Consider the following 20,000-nt stretch of genomic DNA (forward strand, 5'->3'; position numbering starts at 1 on the left):
CAGGTGGAGACAGAGAACAAAACAAAACATAGTCACGAAATAAAATAAATAGAATAAATATGGACAAATAAAGTAAATGGAGTCATAAATCTGTACAAACGTCTCTACATATATACAGGTGGAGACAGAGAACAAAACATATTCACAAAATAAAATAAATAGAATAAATATGGACAAATAAAGTAAATAGAGTCATAAATCCGTACAAACGTCTCTACATATATACAGGTGGAGACAGAGAACAAAACATATTCACAAAATAAAATAAATAGAATAAATATGGACAAATAAAGTAAATAGAGTCATAAATCCGTACAAACGTCTCTACATATATACAGGTGGAGACAGAGAACAAAACATATTCACAAAATAAAATAAATAGAATAAATATGGACAAATAAAATAAATAGAGTCATAAATCTGTACAAACATCTCTACATGTATACAGGTGGAGACAGAGAACAAAACGAAACATATTCACAAAATAAAATAAATAGAATAAATATGGACAAATAAAATAAATAGAGTCATAAATCCATACAAACATGTATACATCTATACAGGTGGAGACAGAGAACAAAACAAAACATATTCACAAAGTAAAATAAATAGAATAAATATGGACAAATAAAGTAGAGTCATAAATCCATACAAACATCTATACATATCTACAGGTGGAGACAGAGAACAAAACAAAACATATTCACAAAATAAAATAAATAGAATAAATATGGACAAATAAAGTAAATAGAGTCATAAATCCGTACAAACATCTATACATATATACAGGTGGAGACAGAGAACAAAACAAAACATATTCACGAAATAAAATAAATAGAATAAATATGGACAAATAAAATAAATAGAGTCATAAATCCGTACAAACGTCTATACATATATACAGGTGGAGACAGAGAACAAAACAAAACATATTCACAAAATAAAATAAATAGAATAAATCATCATCATCATCAGTCGTATTTATTGAGCGCTTACTATGTGCAGAAAACTGTACTAAGCGCTTGGGAAGTACAAATTGGCAACATAAATTCACAAAATATTCACAAAATAAATATTCACAAAATAAATATTCACAAAATAAAATAGGATAAATATGGACAAATAAAATAAATAGAGTCATAAATCCGTACAAACATATATAAATATATACAGGTGCTGTGGGGAGGGGAAGGAGGTAAGGCCGGGGGGATGGGGAGACTTACTGTGTAAGCGCTTAGTACAGTGCTCTGCACACAGCGCTCAATAAATGCGATGGAATGAATGCAGAGGACCGAGTCAGAGGTCAGGGGTTCAAATCCCGGCTCCGCCAATTGTCAGCTGGGTGACTTTGGGCAAGTCACTTCACTTCTCTGGGCCTCAGTGACCTCATCTGTAAAATGGGGATGAAGATTGTGAGCCCTCTGTGGGACAACCTGATCACCTTGTAATCTCCCCAGTGCTTAGAACAGTGCTTTGCACATAGTAAGCACTTAATAAATGCCATTATTATTATTATTATTATTATTATTATTACTAAGCGCTTGGGAAGTACCAGTCGGCAACAGATAGAGATGGTCCCTACCCAACGACGGGCTCACGGTCTAGAAAATAACGATGGTATTTGTGAAGCGGCGTGGCTCAGTAGAGAAGCAGCTATAGTAGAGAAGCAGCGTGGCTCTGTGGAAAGAGCCCGGGCTTTGGAGTCAGAGGTCATGGGTTCAAATCCCGGCACCGCCAATTCATTCATTCATTCCATCGTATTTATTGAATGAATGAATGACTTGGCACCGCCAATCGTCAGCTGGGTGACTTTGGGCAAGTCACTTGGAGAAGCAGCGGGGCTCGGTGGAAAGAGCCCGGGCTTTGGAGTCAGAGGTCATGGGTTCAAATCCCATTCCGCCAATTGTCAGCTGGGTGACTTTGGGCAAGTCACTTCACTTCTCTGTGCCTCAGTTACCTCATCTGGAAAATGGGGATTAAGACTGTGAGCCCCCCATGGGACAACCTGATCATCTTGTAACCTCCCCAGCGCTTAGAACAGTGCTTTGCATTTAGTAAGTGCTTAATAAATGCCATCATTATTGTTATTATTATCCCCATTTTCCAGATGAGGGAACTGAGGCCCAGAGAAGTGAAGTGACTCACCTGGGGTCGCACGGCAGACAAGTGGCAGAGCCAGGATTAGATCCCCAGACCTTCAGATCCCCAGGCCTGAGCTCTATTCCCTGAACCACGCTGCTTGGGCCAGTCACCTCACTTCTCTGGGCCTCAGTTCCCTCATCTGTGAAATGGGGATGAAGACTGCGAGCCCCACGCCGGATGGGGACTGCGTCCGACCCGATTAGCTCATATCTACCCCAGCGCTCAGTACAGTGCTTGGCACATAGTAAGTACTTGAGCAAGCAGCGTGGCTCAGTGGAAAGAGCCCAGGCTTTGGAGTCAGAGGTCATGGGTTCTAATCCTGACTGCTCCAATTGTCAGCCGTGTGACTTTGGGCAAGTCACTTCACTTCTCTGGGCCTCAGTTCCCTCATCTGGAAAATGGGGATAATAATAACAATAATGATGGCATTTATTACGCACTTACTATATGCAAAGCGCTGTTCTAAGCGCTGGGGAGGTTACAAGGTAATCAGGTTGTCCCACGGGGGGCTCACAGTCTTCATCCCCATTTTACAGAGGAGGGAACTGAGGCTCAGAGAAGTGAAATGACTTGCCCAAAGTCACCCAGCTGACAATTGGCGGAGCCGGGATTTGAACCCCTGACCTCCGACTCCAAAGCCCGGGCTCTTTTCCACTGAGCCACGCATGAAGACTGTGAGCCCCGTGTGGGACAACCTGATCACCTTGTATCCACCCCGGCGCTTAGAACTGTGCCTTGCACATAGTAAGTGCTTAATAAATATCATTAAAAAAAAAGTCACTGTGTGACCTTGGGTAAGTCACTTAACTTCTCTGTGCCTCAGTTACCACATCTGAAAAATGGGGATTAAGACTGGGAGCCCCATGAGGGACAGGGACTGGTTCCAACCTGATTAGCCTGTATCTCCCCCAGCGCTTAGAACTATGCTAGACACATAGGAAGTGCTCAACAAATCATCATCATCAATCGTATTTATTGAGCGCTTACTATGTGCAGAGCACTGTACTAAGCGCTTGGGAAGTACAAATTGGCAACATATAGAGACGGTCCCTACCCAACAGTGGGCTCACAGTCTAAAAGAACAAATACCATTATGGTTATTAGTATTATTATCATTATTATTATTAGCCGAGGGGAGGCCCGGCTCCCTCCACCTGCAGCCTCTAGGAAGTTTCTCAGACAGTCATATTTATTGATTATGGTATTAATAATAATAATAATAATGGCATTTATTAAGCACTTATTATGTGCAAAGCACTGTTCTAAGCGCTGGGGAGGTTACAAGGTGATCAGGTTGTCCCACGGGGGGCTCACAGTCTTCATTCATTCATTCATTCAATCGTATTTCTTGAGCGCTTACTGTGTGCAGAGCACTGTACTAAGCACTTGGGAAGTACAATTTGGCAACAGATAGAGACGATCCCTACCCAACAGCGGGTTCACAGTCTAGAAGGGGGAGACAGACAACAAAACAAAACATATTAACAGAATAAAATAAATAGAATAGTAAATATGTCCAAGTAAATTAAATAGAGTGATAAATCTGTAGAAACATCTATACAGGTGCTGTGGGGAGGGGAAGGAGGTAGAGCAGGGGGGATGGGGAGGGGGAGAGGAAGGAGGGGGCTCAGTGTGGGCCCCATTTTAAATCCCCATTTTCCAGATGAGGGAACCGAGGCCCAGAGAAGTGAAGCGACTTGCCCAAAGTCACCCAGCTGACAGGGGGCGGAGCCGGGATTTGAACCCATGACCTCTGACCTCCAAAGCCCGTATTGACACCCGTCTACTCGTTTTGTTCTGTTGTCTGTCTCAATCAATCGTATTTATTGAGCGCTTACTGTGTGCAGAGCACTGTAGTAAGCGCTTGGGAAGTCCAAATTGGCAACATCTAGAGACAGTCCCTACCCAACAGTGGGCTCACAGTCTAAAAGGGGGAGACAGAGAACAAAACCAAGCATATTAACAAAATAAAATAGAAAGAATAGATTTGTACAAGTAAAATAAATAGAGTAATAAATACATGCAAACATATATCCATATATACAGGTGCTGTGGAGAAGGGAAGGAGGTAAGACGGCACTGTAGATGGCACCATTCACTTATTCATTCAATTGTATTTATTGAGCGCTTACTGTGTGCAGAGCACTGGACTAAGCGCTTGGGAAGCTCTTTCCACTTAGTCCAGTGCTCTGCACACAGTAAGCGCTCAATAAATACGACCGAATGAAGGAACAACACCAAGTCACCCTGGTAGCTGTCCGAAAATGGAAAAGGGCCACCTCGATGGCCTCCTTGTCGGCCTTTGGGGCCCTGCTGAGAGCTCACCTCCTCCAGGAGGCCTTCCCAGACTGAACCCCTTCCTTCCTCTCCCCCTCGTCCCCCTCTCCATCCCCCCCATCTTACCTCCTTCCCTTCCCCCCAGCACCTGTATATATGGATATATGTTTGTACATATTTGTTACTCTATTTATTTTACTTGTACATATCTATTCTATTTATTTTATTCTGTTAGTATGTTTGGTTTCGTTCTCCGTCTCCCCCTTTTAGACCGTGAGCCCACTGTTGGGTAGGGACTGTCTCTAGATGTTGCCAATTTGGACTTCCCAAGCGCTCAGTCCAGTGCTCTGCACGCAGTAAGCGCTCAATAAATACGATCGATGACGATCGATTGATGATGATAAGGCCGGCGGGGGACACCGGGCGTCCCGGGACCCATGCCCGTGGCGTGGGCGTGCCCGGGGGCACACGGGCGTGTACGTGCCAGCGCGGACGCGGCCTGTGACTTGGACTTTTGGAATTGAGGGAGAGGTTTCCGACCAGAGATTCCGGTTCTTTCCCATCCCGGCCGAGACCGGGAGGCGGAGACCGGGCCGCTGGCTCATCCTGGGCAGGGAACGTGTCTGTTTCGTAATCGTGATAATAATAATAATAATAATGATGATAATGATGGCATGTTGTTAAGCATTTACTATGTGCCAAGCACCGTTCTAAGCGCTGGGGACGATACAAGGTGATCAGGTTGTATATATGTTTGTACACATTTATTACTCTATTTTACTTGTACATATCAATCAATCAATCAATCGTATTTATTGAGCACTTACTGTGTACTGTACTAAGCGCTTGGGAAGTCCAAGTTGGCAACATATAGAGACGGTCCCTACCCAACAGCGGGCTCGCAGTCTAAAAGGGGAAGACAGAGAACAAAACCAAACATACTAACAAAATAAAATAAACAGAATAGATGTGTACAAGTAAAATAAATAAATAGAGTAATCTATTCTATTTATTTTATTTTGTTAATATGTTTGGTTTTGTTGTCTGTCTCCCCCTTTTAATTCATAATAATAATAATAATGGTGGTATTTGTTAAGCGCTTACTGTGTGCCAGGCACTGTACTAAACTCTGGGGTAGATACAAGGTCATCAGATTGAACACAGTCCTTGTCCAAATCGCCATTCAATCGTATTCATTCATTCATTCATAGTAATAATAATAATAATAATGTTGGTATTTGTTAAGCGCTTACTATGTGCCAAGCACTGTACTAAACTCTGGGGTAGATACAAGGTCATAAGATTGAACACAGTCCTTGTCCCACATGGGACTCACAGTCCAAATCCCCATTCAATTGTATTTATTCATAATAATAATAATAATAATGGTGGTATTTATTAAGCGCTTACTATGTGCCAGGCACTGTACTAAACTCTGGGGTAGATACAAGGTCATCAGATTGAACACAGTCCTTGTCCCACATGGGACTCACAGTCCAAATCCCCATTCAATCATATTTATTCATAATAATAATAATAATAATAATAATGTTGGTATCTGTTAAGCGCTTACTATGTGCCAGGCACTGTACTAAACTCTGGGGTAGATACAAGGTCATCAGATTGAACACAGTCCTTGTCCCGCTTGGGACTCACAGTCCAAATCCCCATTCAATTGTATTTATTCATTCATAATAATAATAATAATAATGGTGGTATTTGTTAAGCGCTTACTATGTGCCAGGCACTGTACTAAACTCTGGGGTAGATACAAGGTCATCAGATTGAACACAGTTCTTGTCCCACATAGGACTCACAGTCTAAATCCCCATTCAATCGTATTTATTCATTCATTATAATAATAATAATAATAATAATAATGTTGGTATTTGTGAAGCGCTTACTATGTGCAAAGCACTGTTCTAAGCGCCGGGGAGGTTACAAGGCGATCAAGTTGTGGGCTCACAGTCTTCATCTCCATTTGACAGATGAGGGAACTGAGGCCCAGAGAAGTGAAGTGACTTGCCCAAGGTCACACAGCAGGCATCTGGGGGAGGCGGGATTCGAACCCACGACCTCCGACTCCCAAGCCGGCGCTCTTTCCACTGAGCCATGCTGCTTCTCAATGAATTCATTCATTCAATCGTATTTATTCATTCATTCAGTCGTATTTATTGAGCACTTACTGTGTGCAGAGCACTGTACTAAGCGCTTGGGAAGTACAAGTTGATCTATTGAGCGCTTACTGTGTGCAGAGCACTGTACTAAGCGCTTGGGAAGTACAAGTTGATTTATTGAGCGCTTACTGTGTGCAGAGCACTGTACTAAGCGCTTGGGAAGTCCAAGTTGGCAACATATAGAGACAGTCCCTACCCAACAGTGGGCTCATTTGTTTGTGTATGGTATTTGTGAAGCATTACTACATGCCAGGCACTGTACTAAGCGCTGGGGTAGCAAGCTAAGCCGGTTGGACACAGTTCATTCATTCATTCAATAGTATTTATGGAGCGCTTACTGTGGGCAGAGCACTGGACTAAGCGCTTGGGAAGCACAAATTGGCAACATCTAGAGACGGTCCCTACCCAACAACAGGCTCACAGTCTAGAAGGGGGAGACAGACGACAAAACAAAACATATTAACAAACTAAAACAAATAGGATAAATATGTACAAGTAAAATAGAGTAATAAATTCATTCATTCATTCAATCGTATTTATTGAGCACTGACTGTGTGCAGAGCACTGGACTAAGCACTTGGGAAGTCCAAGTTGGCAACATCTAGAGACGGTCCCTGCCCAACAGCGGGCTCGCGGTCTAGAAGGGGGAAACAGACAACAAAACAAAACATATTAACAAAATAAGATAAATAGGATAAATATGTACAAGAAAAATAGAGTAATAAATTCATTCATTCAATCGTATTTATTGAGCGCTCACTGTGTGCAGAGCACTGTACTAAGCGCTTGGGAAGTCCAAGTTGGCAACATCTAGAGACGGTCCCTGCCCAACAACAGGCTCACAGTCTAGAAGGGGGAGACGGACGACAAAACCAAACATATTAACAAAATAAAATAAATGGGATAAATATGGACAAGTAAAATAAATAGAGTAATAAATTCATTCATTCATTCAATCGTATTTATTGAGCTCTTACTGTGTGCAGAGCACTGGACTAAGCGCTTGGAAAGTACAAGTTGGCAACATCTAGAGACGGTCCCTACCCAACAGCGGGCTCACAGTCCCAGTCCCACATGGGGCTCACATCCCCATTTTAAAGATGAGGAAACTGAGGCCCAGGGAAGCGACTGACTCAAAGTTCCAACTTGTACTTCCCAAGCGCTTAGTACAGTGCTCTGCACACAGTAAGCACTCAATAAATACGATTGATTGATTCCACAGCAGGCGAGTGGCATTCATTCATTCAATCGTATTTATTGAGCGCTTACCACGCACAAAGCACTGGACTAAGCGCTTGGGAGAATCCAATACAGTTACATTCCCTGTCCACAATGAGGATCAGCCCACTGTTGGGTAGGGACCGTCTCTATATGTTGCCGACTTGTTCTTCCCAAGCGCTTAGTACAGTGCTCTGCACACAGTAAGCGCTCAATAGATACGGCGGAATGAATGAATGAATGACTCAGAACCTGGAATTCGAACCCAGGTCCTTCTGACCCCCAGGGCCGGACTAGGCCGTGCCGCTTCCGTGGGCTCGCCGTGGGCAGGGGCTGTGTCCGTTGGTCGTTGTATTGGACTCTCCCAAGCGCTTCGTACGGTGCTTCGCGCACCGTAGGCGCTCAGTAAGTCCCATCGAATGGACGAGCCATTTCGGGAGCGTCCAGTCCGCAGCTGGAGGCCGGGAGGAGGATCCGCGGGCTGAGGGGACGGGCCGGGATCGGGATTTGGAGATTCACCCAGGTGACGGGTCACATCCGTCCACCTGCAAGCCTGGAAGTGACTCATCGTTCATTCATTCCGTCCTATTTATTGAGCGCTTCCTACGCGTAGTAATACTACTACGAATAATGGCATTTATTAAGCGCTTACTACATGCAAAGCACTGTTCTAAGCGCTGGGGAGGTACAAGGTGATCAGGTTGTCCCACATGGGGCTCACAGTCTTCATCCCCATTTTCCAGATGAGGAAACCGAGGCCCAGAGAAGTTAAGTGACTCAATAATAATGATAATGGCATTTATTAAGCACTTACTATGTACAAAGCACTGTTCTAAGCGCTGGGTTAGATACAGTTAAGCAGGTTGGCCCCCTTGGGGCTCGCAGTCTTCACCCCCATTTTACAGATGAGGGAACTGAGGACCAGAGAAGGGAAGTGACTTGCCCACAGTCACACGGCGGACAAGTGGTGGAGCCGGGATTTGAACCCACGACCTCTGACTCCAAAAGCCCGGGCTCTTTCATCATCTGTCGTATTTATTGAGCGCTTACTGTGTGCAGAGCACAGTACTAAGCACTTTTCACTGAGCCACACTGCTTCCAGGTGATCGGGTGGCTTCAGAGAAGCAGCGTGGCTCAAGTGGAAAGAGCACGGGCTTTTTGGAGTCAGAGGTCATGGGTTCGAATTCCAGCTCTGCCACATGTCTGCTGTGTGACCTTGGACAAGTCACTTAACTTCTCTGTGCCTCAGTTCCCTCATCTGTCAAATGGGGATGAAGACTGTGAGCCCCCCGTGGGACAACCTGATCACCTTGTAACAGCCCCAGCGCTTAGAACAGTGCTTTGCACATAGTAAGCGCTTAATAAATGCCATCATTATTTTATCAGGTTGTCCCACGGGGGGCTCACAGTCTTAATCCCCACTTTTCAGATGAAGTAACTGAGGCACAGAGTAGTTAAGTCATCAGTCGTATTTATTGAGTGCTTACTGTGTGCAGAGCACTGTACTAAGCGCTTAAGTGACTTGCACAGTCACCCAGGTTGTCCCATGTGGGGCTCACTGTCTTAATCCCCATTTTACAGATGAAGTAACTGAGGCCCAGAGAAGTTAAGTGACTTGCCCAGTTACCCAGGTTGTCCCACGTGGGGCTCACAGTCTTAATCCCCATTTTACAGGTGAAGTAACTGAGGCACAGAGAGGTTAAGTGACTTGCCCAGTCACCCAGGTTGTCCCATGTGGGGCTCACAATCCTAATCCCCATTTTACAGATGAAGTAACTGAGGCCCAGAGGAGTGAAGTGACTGGCCCAAAGTCACCCAGCTGAAGAGTGGCGGACCTGGGATTCGAACCCGTGACCTCTGACTCCAAAGCCCGGGCTCTTTCCACTGAGCCACGCTGCTGTACTGAGCGCTTGGGAAGTCCAAGTCGGCAACAGATAGAGACGGTCCCTACCGGACAACGGGCTCACGGTCTAGAAGGGGGAGACGGGCAACAAAGCAAAACATGTACAGCGCTTAGAACAGTGCTTTGCACATAGTAAGTGCTTAATAAATGCCATCATTATTATTATCATTATGTTGGCAGGCATCAAAATCGTCAGAAGAAATAGAATTATAGCTATATGCACAGCATTAATAAAATAGAGTAGTAAGTATGTACAAGTAAAATAGAGGAATAAATATATACAATCAATCAATCGTATTTATTGAGCGCTTGGATGGCAGGAGGGATTTGGGGAGCACAGATTTTTCCCTCCGTCTAGACCAGAAGCTGGCCTTGGGCGTGAAATGCGCCTGTTCATTCATCCATTCATTCATTCAATCGTATTTATTGAGCGCTTACTGTGTGCAGAGCACTGTACTAAGCGCTTGGGAAGTCCAAGTTGGCAACATATAGAGACAGTCCCTACCCAACAGTGGGCTCACAGTCTAAAAGTACTAATTTACTTTGGTGTACATTTTCTAAATGTACAAATATATACAAATGCTATGGGGAGGGGAAGCAGCATGGCTCAGTGGAAAGAGCCCAGGCTTTGGAGCCACAGGTCGTGGGTTCAAATCCCGGCTCCGCCACTTGTCAGCTGGGTGACCTTGGGCAAGTCACTTCACTTCTCTGGGCCTCAGTTCCCTCATCTGGAAAATGGGGATGAAGACTGTGAGCCCCCCGTGGGACAACCTGATCACCTTGTATCCTCCCCAGCGCTTAGAACAGTGCTTGGCATATAGTAAGTGCTTAACAAATGCCATTATTATTATTATTATTATTATAGGGGAAGGGTGTAGGGAGGAGGAGAGGACTCGAAGGGATGAATCTTCCGAGATCACTGCCGGAAGTTCGCTGCGGGCAGGGAATGTGTCTCTTTTATCAATCAATCAATCAGTCGTATTTATTGAGCGCTTACTGTGTGCAGAACACTGTACTAAGCGCTTGGGAAGTACAAGTCGGCAACATATGGAGATGGTCCCTACCCCACAGCGGGTTCACAGTCTAGAAGGGGGAGACAGAGAACAAAACAAAACATATTAACAAAATAAAATAGAATAAATATGTACAAACGTATATACATCAATCAATCAATCGTATTGATTGAGCGCTTACTGTGTGCAGAGCACTGGACTATGCGCTTGGGAAGTACAAGTCGGCAACATATGGAGACAGTCCCTACCCAACAGCGGGTTCACAGTCTAGAAGGGGGAGACAGAGAACAAAACAAAACATATTAACAAAATAAAATAGAATAAATATGTACAAGTAAACTAGAGTAATAAATATGTACAAACGTATATACATCAATCAATCAATCGTATTTATTGAGCGCTGACTGTGTGCAGAGCACTGGACTAAGCGCTTGGGAAGTACAAATCGGCAACATATGGAGACGGTCCCAACCCAACAACGGGCTCACAGTCTAGAAGGGGGAGACGGACAACAAAACCAAACATATTAACAAAATAAAATAGAATAAATATGTACAAGTAAAATAGAGTAATAAATATGTACAAATATATATACATCAATCAATCAATCGTATTGATTGAGCACTTACTGTGTGCAGAGCACTGGACTAAGCGCTTGGGAAGTACAAGTCGGCAACATATGGAGATGGTCAATCAATCAATCAATCGTATTTATTGAGCACTTACTGTGTGCAGAGCGCTGTACTAAGCGCTTGGGAAGTACAAGTTGGCAACATATAGAGACAGTCCCTGCCCAACAGCGGGCTCACAGTCTAAAAGGGGGAGACGGGTCGTAGGCTCCTAAGTGCTTAGTACAGTGCCCTACACGCTGTCAGCACTCAGTAAATACAATTGACTGACTGTTGTATCTTCTAGTCCAGTGCTCTGCACACAGTAAGCGCTCAATAAATACGATTGAATGAATGAATGAATTGTGCTCTCCCAAGCGCTTAGGACAGTGCCCCGCGCATAGTAAGTGCTCAATAAACACCACGTCGTACTCTCTCGAGCGCTTCGTACGGTGCTCTGCACACAGTAAGAGATCAATAATTATGACTGACTATTTTGACATTCATTCGATTGTATCGAGCGCTTACTGTGTGCCGACTTGTACTTCCCAAGCGCTTAGTCCAGTGCTCTGCACACAGTAAGCGCTCAATAAATACGATTGAATGAATGAGTGAATGAAAGAAACAGCCTGCCTTAGTAGATAGAGCCCGGGCTTGGGAGTCAGAAAGTGGTGGGTTCTAATCGCGGCTCTGCCACTTGTCTGCTGTGTGACCTTGGGTAAGTCACTTCACTTCTCTGGGCCTCAGTGACCTCATCTGGAAAATGGGGATTAAGAGCATGAGCCCCATGCGGGACAGGGACTGGGCCCAACCTGATTAGCTTGTATCTCCTCTAGCGCTTAAAGAAGCAGCGTGGCTCAGTGGAAAGAGCCCGGGCTTGGGAGTCAGAGGTCGTGGGTTCTAATGCCGACTCCGCCACTTATTTATTTATTTATTTGACTTGTCCATATCTATTCTATTTATTTTATTTTGTTAATATGTTTGGTTTTGTTCTCTGTCTCCCCCTTCTAGACTGTGAGCCCACTGTTGGGGAGGGACCGTCTCTGTATGTTGCCAACCTGGACTTCCCAAGCGCTTAGTCCAGTGCTCTGCTCTCTGTACAGCGCTCAATAAATACGATTGATTGATTGATTGATTGATTGTCAGCTGGGTGACTTTGGGCCAGTCACTTAACCTCTCTGGGCGCTGTGTGACTTTGGACCAATCACTTAACCTCTCTGGGCCTCAGTTCCCTCATCTGGAAAATGGGGATTAAAGACTGTGAGCCCCCCCGGGACAACCTGATCACCTTGTAACCTCCCCAGCGCTTAGAACAGTGCTTTGCACATAGTAAGCACTTAATAAATGCCAGTATTATTATTGTCAGCTGGGTGTTTTTGGGCCAGTCCCGACTCTGCCACATGTCTGCTGTGTGACCTTGGGCGAGTCACTTAACTTCTCTGAGCCTCAATTCCCTCATCTGTAAAATGGGGATGATGACTGTGAGCCCCACGTGGGACAACCTGATCACCTTGTATCCCCCCCAGCGCTTAGAACAGTGCTTTGCACATAGTAAGTGCTTAACAAATGCCATCATTACGATTATTATTATTATTATTTGGGCCGGTCATTTCACTTCTCTGTGCCTCAGTTCTCTCATCTGTAAAATGGGGATGAAGACTGTGAGCCCCATGTGGGCCAACCTGATCACCTTATATCCCCCCAGTGCTTAGAACAGTGCTTGGCACCTAGTAAGCGCTTACCAAATGCCATCATTATGACAGCGCCTGACCCACAAAGAGCTTAGTCTAGTGCTCTTCACACAGTAAGCGCTCAATAAATACAATTAACTTCTCTGGGCCTCAGTTCCCTCGTCTGTAAAATGGGGATGAAGACTGTGAGCCCCCCGTGGGACAACCTGATCACCTTGTAAACTCCCCAGCGCTTAGAACGGTGCGTTGCACATAGTAAGCGCTTAATAAATGCCATCATCATTATTATTATTATTATTTAGAGAAGCAGCGTGGCTCAGTGGAAAGAGTCCGGGCTTTGGAGTCAGAGGTCATGGGTTCAAATCCCACCTCCATGACTTTGGGCAAGTCACTTAACTTCTCTGTGCCTCAGTTCCGTCATCTGTAAAATGGGGATTAAGACTGTGAGCCCCACATGGGACAACCTGATCCCCTTGTAACCTCCCCAGCGCTTAGAACAGTGCTTTGCACATAGTAAGTGCTTAATAAATGCCATTATTCTTATTATTATTATTATTATTATCATTATTATTATTGAATGAATTAACATAGTCAGACCTTAACAAATACCTTGGAGAAAAACCAAATTTGTGATGCCCAGTGGGGCTTCGAGCATGAGTTGGGCGTTTTCCGCCTCAGGCAGGGGAGGTTTGTGGGAAACGGTGTCGCCCCGCTTTTTCGGGCCTGCTCCCCCCGAGTACCCCAAAATAATCTTCACGTGGGGCGTTTTGTGTTTTTCAGGTCGACTCACAATGAAATGGAAAAGAACCGGTGAGTACTTTCAAACACCTCTTTGGAGGTGAGTCCTGGAAGGTGGGGAAGGGCTGCCACTTAATAATAATAATAATAATAGTAATAATAATAATAATAATAATATTGGCATTTATTAAGCGCTTACTATGTTCAAAGCACTGTTCTAAGCGCTGGGGAGGTTACAAGGTGATCAGGTGGTCCCACGAGGGGCTCACAGTCTTCATCCCCATTTTGCGGATGAGGTCACTGAGGCACAGAGAAAAATAATGATGGCATTTATTAAGCGCTTATTATGTGCAAAGCACTGTTCTAAGCGCTGGGGAGCTTACAAGGTGATCAGGTTGTCCCACGAGGGGCTCACAGTCTTCATCCCCATTTTGCAGATGAGGTCCCTGAGGCACAGAGAATAATAATGATGGCATTTATTAAGCGCTTATTATGTTCAAAGCACTGTTCTAAGCGCTGGGGAGGGTACAAGGTGATCAGGTGGTCCCACGAGGGGCTCACAGTCTTCATCCCCATTTTGCAGATGAGGTCCCTGAGGCACAGAGAATAATAATGATGGCATTTATTAAGCGCTTATTATGTGCAAAGCACTGTTCTAAGCGCTGGGGAGGGTACAGGGTGATCAGGTGGTCCCACGGGGGGCTCACAGTCTTCATCCCCATTTTCCCGATGAGGTCACTGAGGCCCAGAGAAGTGAAGTGACTTGCCCAAAGTCACCCAGCTGACAGTTGGCGGAGCCGGGATTTGAACCCATGACCTCTGGCTCCAAAGCCCGGGCTCCTTCCACTGAGCCACGCTGTGGCTGACCCTGGGCAAGTCCCTTCACTTCTCTGGGCCTCAGTTTCATCCTCTGTCAAATGGGGATGGAGACTGTGAGCCCCACGTGGGCCGGGGACTGTGTCCACCCCGATTGGCTTGTCTCCACCCCAGCGCTTAGTACAGTGCCTGGCACGTGACACACGGTAAGTGCTTAACAAATACCCCCTCTAGACTGTCAGCTGGTTATGGGCAGGGAATGTGCCCGTTTATTACGGCAGCCGTTCCTGGGCACCCCAAGCTGGCCTTCCCGCCTGGGCCCCGGCGCCGTCTTGGGGGGCCACAGTCCCCGAGCTCAGACCCGCCCAGAATGAGCCCTCTTCTTCTCCAGCGGTGCTTCCTGCGAAGCAGCATGGCCTAGCGGGTAGAACCCGGGCCTGGGAATCGGAAGGAGCTGGGTTCTAATCCCGGCTCCGACACTTGTCTGCTGTGTGACCTTGGGCAAATCACTTCGCTTCTCTGTGCCTCAGTTCTCTCATCTGGAAAATGGGGATGAAAAATGGGAGCTTCCTGCCCTTCTTTTCCCTCCCTTCCTTTCTTCTTTCCTCCCTTAATCCTTCCCTTCCTTCCCTGCCTTCTTCCTTGTCTTCCTTCCCTCCCTTCTTCCTTGTCTTCCTTCCTTCCCTCCTTTCCTTCCTTCCCTCCTTCCCTTCCTTGCTTCCTTTTCTTCCTTCCCTTCGCTCCTTTCCTCCCTTCCCTCATTTCCTCCCTTCCTTCCTCCCCTCCCTTCCCTCCTTTCCTCCCTTCCCTTCCTCCTTTCATCCCTTCCCTCCTTTCCTCCCATCCCTTCCCTCCTTTCATCCTTTCCCTTCCCTCCTCTCCTCCCTTCCCTCTCTTCCCTTTCCCCCCTCCTCCCTTCCCTCCTCTCCTCCCTTCCCTCCTCTCCTCCCTTTCCCCCCTTCCCTCCTCTCCTCCCTTCCCTCCTCTCCTCCCTTCCCTTCTTTTCTCCCTTCCCTCTCCGCCCTTCCCTCCTCTCCTCCCTTCCCCCCCTCCCTTCCCTCTCTTCCCTTTCCCCCTCCTCTCCTCCCTTCCCTCCTCTCCTCCCTTCCCTCCTCTCCTCCCTTCCCTCCCTCCTCCCTTCCCTCCTCTCGTCCCTTCCCTTCTCTCCTCCCTTCCCTTCTTTTCTCCCTTCCCTCTCTGCCCTTCCCTCCTCTCCTCTCTTCCCTTCTTTTCTCCCTTCCCTGTCCTCCCTTCCCTGTCCTCCCTTCCCTCCTCTCCTCCCTTTCCCCCCTCCTCCCTTTCCCCCCTCCTCCCTTCCCCCCTCTCCTCCCTTCCCTTCTCTCGTCCCTTCCCTTCTTTTCTCCCTTCCCTCTCTGCCCTTCCCTCCTCTCCTCCCTTCCCTCCTCTCCTCCCTTTTCCCCTCCTCCCTTCCCTCCTCTCGTCCCTTCCCTCCTCTCCGCCCTTCCCTTCTTTTCTCCCTTCCCTCTCCTCCCTTCCCTCCTCTCCTCCCTTCCCTCCTCTCCTCTCTTCCCTCCTTTCCTCCCTTCCATCCATCCATCCATCCATCCATCCTTCCCTCCTTCCCTCCTTCTGTCCCTCCCTCCCTCTGTCTCATCCCCAGGGACGTGTCTTGGGGCTTTCCCGGTGATTTCCGGTGATTCTCCCCACTTCTAGACTGTGAGCCCAGTGTGGGCGGGGATTGTCTCTTTTTATTGCTGTTTCCAAGCGCTTAGATCAGTGCTCTGCCCACAATAAGCGCTCAATAAATACAACCGAATGAATGAATGAAAGAATGAATGATCTCCCTCAGAGCCCCTTGGGCCGCCCAGCCCGATGACAGCTCCCGGGGATGAGTTTGCCGGGGGGCCGAGGGGGAAAATCTGCAGGCTCAGTGAAGGCCTTGGATTATCTCTGCTGTACATTGTCAACTGTGTGACTTTGGGCAAGTTACTTCACTTCTCTGGGCCTCAGTTACCTCATCTGTAAAACGGGGATGAAGACCGTGAGCCCCCCGTGGGACAACCTGATCAACTTGTAACCTTCCCAGTGCTTAGAACAGTGCTTTGCACATAGTAAGCGCTTAATAAATGCCGTCATTATTATTATTATTATTATTATTATTATTAAGCTCTTGGAAACTAGAAGAGAAGCAGCGTGGCTCAGTGGAAAGAGCCCGGGCTTTGGAGTCCGAGGTCACGGGTTCTAATCCCGGCTCCGCCCCTTGTCAGCTGGGTGACTCTGGGCAAGTCGCTTCACTTCTCTGGGCCTCAGTTCCCTCATCTGGAAAATGGGGATGGAGACGGCGAGCCCCGCTTGGGACAGGGACGGTGTCCAACCTGATTTGCTTGTCTCCACCTCATCATCGTCATCAATCGTATTTATTTAAGCACTTCAGTGCTTAGTACAGTGCCTGGCACCTAGTGAGCCCCCCGTGGGACAACCCGTTCACCTTGTAACCTCCCCAGTGCTTAGAACAGTGCTTTGCACATAGTAAGCGCTTAATAAATGCCATTATTATCATTATTATAATTATTACAATTCAGCAACAGAGGCAATCCCTACCCCCCAACAGGCTCACAGTCCAGAAGGGGAGAGACGTACCTAATAATAATGATGATGGTATTTGTTAAGCGCTTACTATGTGCCAAGCTCTGTTCTAAGCACTGGGGGAGATACAAGGTAATGAGGTCGTCCCACGTGAGGCTCACGGCCTTAATCCCCATTTTCCAGATGAGGGAACTGAGGCCCAGAGAAGTGAAGTGACTTGCTCAAGGTCACACAGCAGGCAAGGGGCGGAGCCGGGATTAGAACCCACGACCTCTGACTCCCAAGCCCGGGCTCTTCCCACTGAGCCACGCTGCTACTGTACTAAGCGCGGGGTGGATATGAAGAATCGGGTTGGACTCAGTCCCTGTCCCACGGGGGGCTCGCGGTCTTCATCCCCATTTTACAGATGAGGTCACTGAGGCCCAGAGAAGTGAAGTGACTGGCCCAAGGTCACTCAGCAGGCCGTGGTTTAGTGGACAGAGCATGGGGGTGGAGGTTAGAAGGAACTAGGCCCCAAACTTGGCTCTGCCACGTGTCTGCTGTGGGACCTTGGGCAAGTCATTTCACTTTTCCGTGCCTCAGTTCCCTCGTCTGGAAAATGGGGGGTGAGACTGTGAGCCCCACGGGGGATAGGGACTGTATCCAACTCTGTTTGCTTGCATCCATCCCAGTGCTTAGTACAGTGCCTTGCACATAGTGAGCGCTTAACAATTCCATGATTATTATCATTATTATTATTATTACAGTGCCTGGCACATAGTGAGCGCTTAACAATTCCATTATTATTATTATTATTATTATTATTATTATTATTACAGTGCCTGGCACATAGCGCTTAACAATTCCATTATTATCGTTATTATTATTATTATTATTATTATTATTATTATTACAGTGCCTGGCACATAGTGAGTGCTTAACAATTCCATTATTATCATTATTATTATTATTATTATTATTATTATTACAGTGCCTGGCACATAGTGAGCGCTTAACAATTCCATTATTATCGTTATTATTATTATTATTATTATTATTATTATTATTATTACAGTGCCTGGCACATAGTGAGCTCTTAACAATTCCATTATTATCGTTATTATTATTGTTATTATTATTATTATTATTATTATTATCATCATCATTACAGTGCCTGGCACATAGTGAGCACTTAACAATTCCATTATTATCGTTATTATTATTATTATTATTATTATTATTATTATTACAGTGCCTGGCACATAGTGAGCTCTTAACAATTCCATTATTATCGTTATTATTATTGTTATTATTATTATTATTATTATTATTATTATTATTATCATCATCATTACAGTGCCTGGCACATAGTGAGCACTTAACAATTCCATTATTATCGTTATTATTATTATTATTATTATTATTATTATTATTATTATTATTACAGTGCCTGGCACATAGTGAGCACTTAACAATTCCATTATTATCGTTATTATTATTATTATTATTATTATTATTATTATTATTATTATTACAGTGCCTGGCACATAGTAAGCCCTTAACAATTCCATGATTATTATTATTATTATTATTACAGTGCCTGGCACATAGTGAGCGCTTAACAAATGCCATGATTATTGTTACTATTATTATTATTACAGAGTCTGGCACATAGTGAGCACTTAACAATTCCATTATTATTATTATTATTATTATTATTACAGTGCCTGGCACATAGTGAGCACTTAACAATTCCATTATTATTATTATTATTATTATTATTATTATTATTATTATTATTATTATTACAGTGCCTGGCACATAGTGAGCGCTTAACAATTCCATGATTATTATTATTATTATTACAGTGCCTGGCACATAGTGAGCACTTAACAAATGCCATGATGATGATGATTATTATTATTACAGTGCCTGGCACATACTGAGCACTTAACAAATGCCATGATGATGATGATTATTATTATTACAGTGCCTGGCACATAGTAAGCGCTTAGCAAATGCCACGATTATTATAATTATTGGAGGGGGGAGCCAGGTTGCCCGGAGTCACCTCGCCGTTGCCACTGAGGCTAGAGAAGCTGCGTGGCTCAGTGGAAAGAGCCTGGGCTTTGGAGTCAGAGGTCATGGGTTCAAATCCCAGCTCTGCCAAATGTCAGCTGTGTGACTTTGGGCAAGTCACTTCCCTTCTCTGGGCCTCAGTGACCTCATCTGTAAAATGGGGATTAAGACTGTGAGCCCACCGTGGGACAACCTGATCACCTTGTAACCTCCCCAGCGCTTAGAACAGTGCTTTGCACATAGTAAGGGCTTAATAAATGCTATTATTATTATTATTATTATTATTATTATTATTATTATTATTATTATTATTATTCAGCGTGACTCATGGGCCAGCTGGACATGAAGCTGCCCTCTTCGGACGACCCCAGCTCCGGCTGACCTCCTCCTCCTCCCCCTCACCCCCAGAACCCCAGCCTAAAATAATAATCATAATGGTGGTATTTGTTAAGCGCCCACTACATGCCAGGCCCTGTACTAAGCGCTGGGGGAGATACAAGCTAATCAATCAATCAATCAATCAATCGTATTTATTGAGCACTTACTGTGTGCCGAGCACTGTACTAAGCGCTTGGGAAGTCCAAGTTGGCAACATATAGAGACAGTCCCTACCCAACAGTGGGCTCGCAGTCTAAAAGGGGGAGACAGAGAACAAAACCAAACATACTAACAAAATAAAATAAATAGAAATGTACAAGTAAAATAAATAAATAAATAGAGTAATAAATATGTACAAACATATATACATATATATATATCAGGTGGAACACAGCCCCTCTCTCACGCAGGGCAGATTTCTGCACTGTGGTGTT

General features: G+C 45.3%; 1 protein-coding gene across 5 annotated transcripts in view; it reads left to right on the forward strand.

The window, feature by feature from the left end:
- The window catches only part of MXD1 (MAX dimerization protein 1), a 60,954-nt gene that overhangs the window by 16,160 nt on the left and 24,794 nt on the right, over nucleotides 1-20,000 (forward strand). For all 5 annotated transcript variants that reach the window (XM_038747180.1, XM_038747179.1, XM_038747176.1 and 2 more), the window contains exon 3: nucleotides 13,810-13,839. In XM_038747180.1, the coding sequence (XP_038603108.1) occupies nucleotides 13,810-13,839 (30 nt within the window). The remainder of the gene's footprint in view (nucleotides 1-13,809; nucleotides 13,840-20,000) is intronic.

This window comes from Tachyglossus aculeatus, chromosome 5 (genome assembly GCF_015852505.1).
Source record: "Tachyglossus aculeatus isolate mTacAcu1 chromosome 5, mTacAcu1.pri, whole genome shotgun sequence".
Lineage (NCBI taxonomy): Eukaryota > Metazoa > Chordata > Mammalia > Monotremata > Tachyglossidae > Tachyglossus > Tachyglossus aculeatus.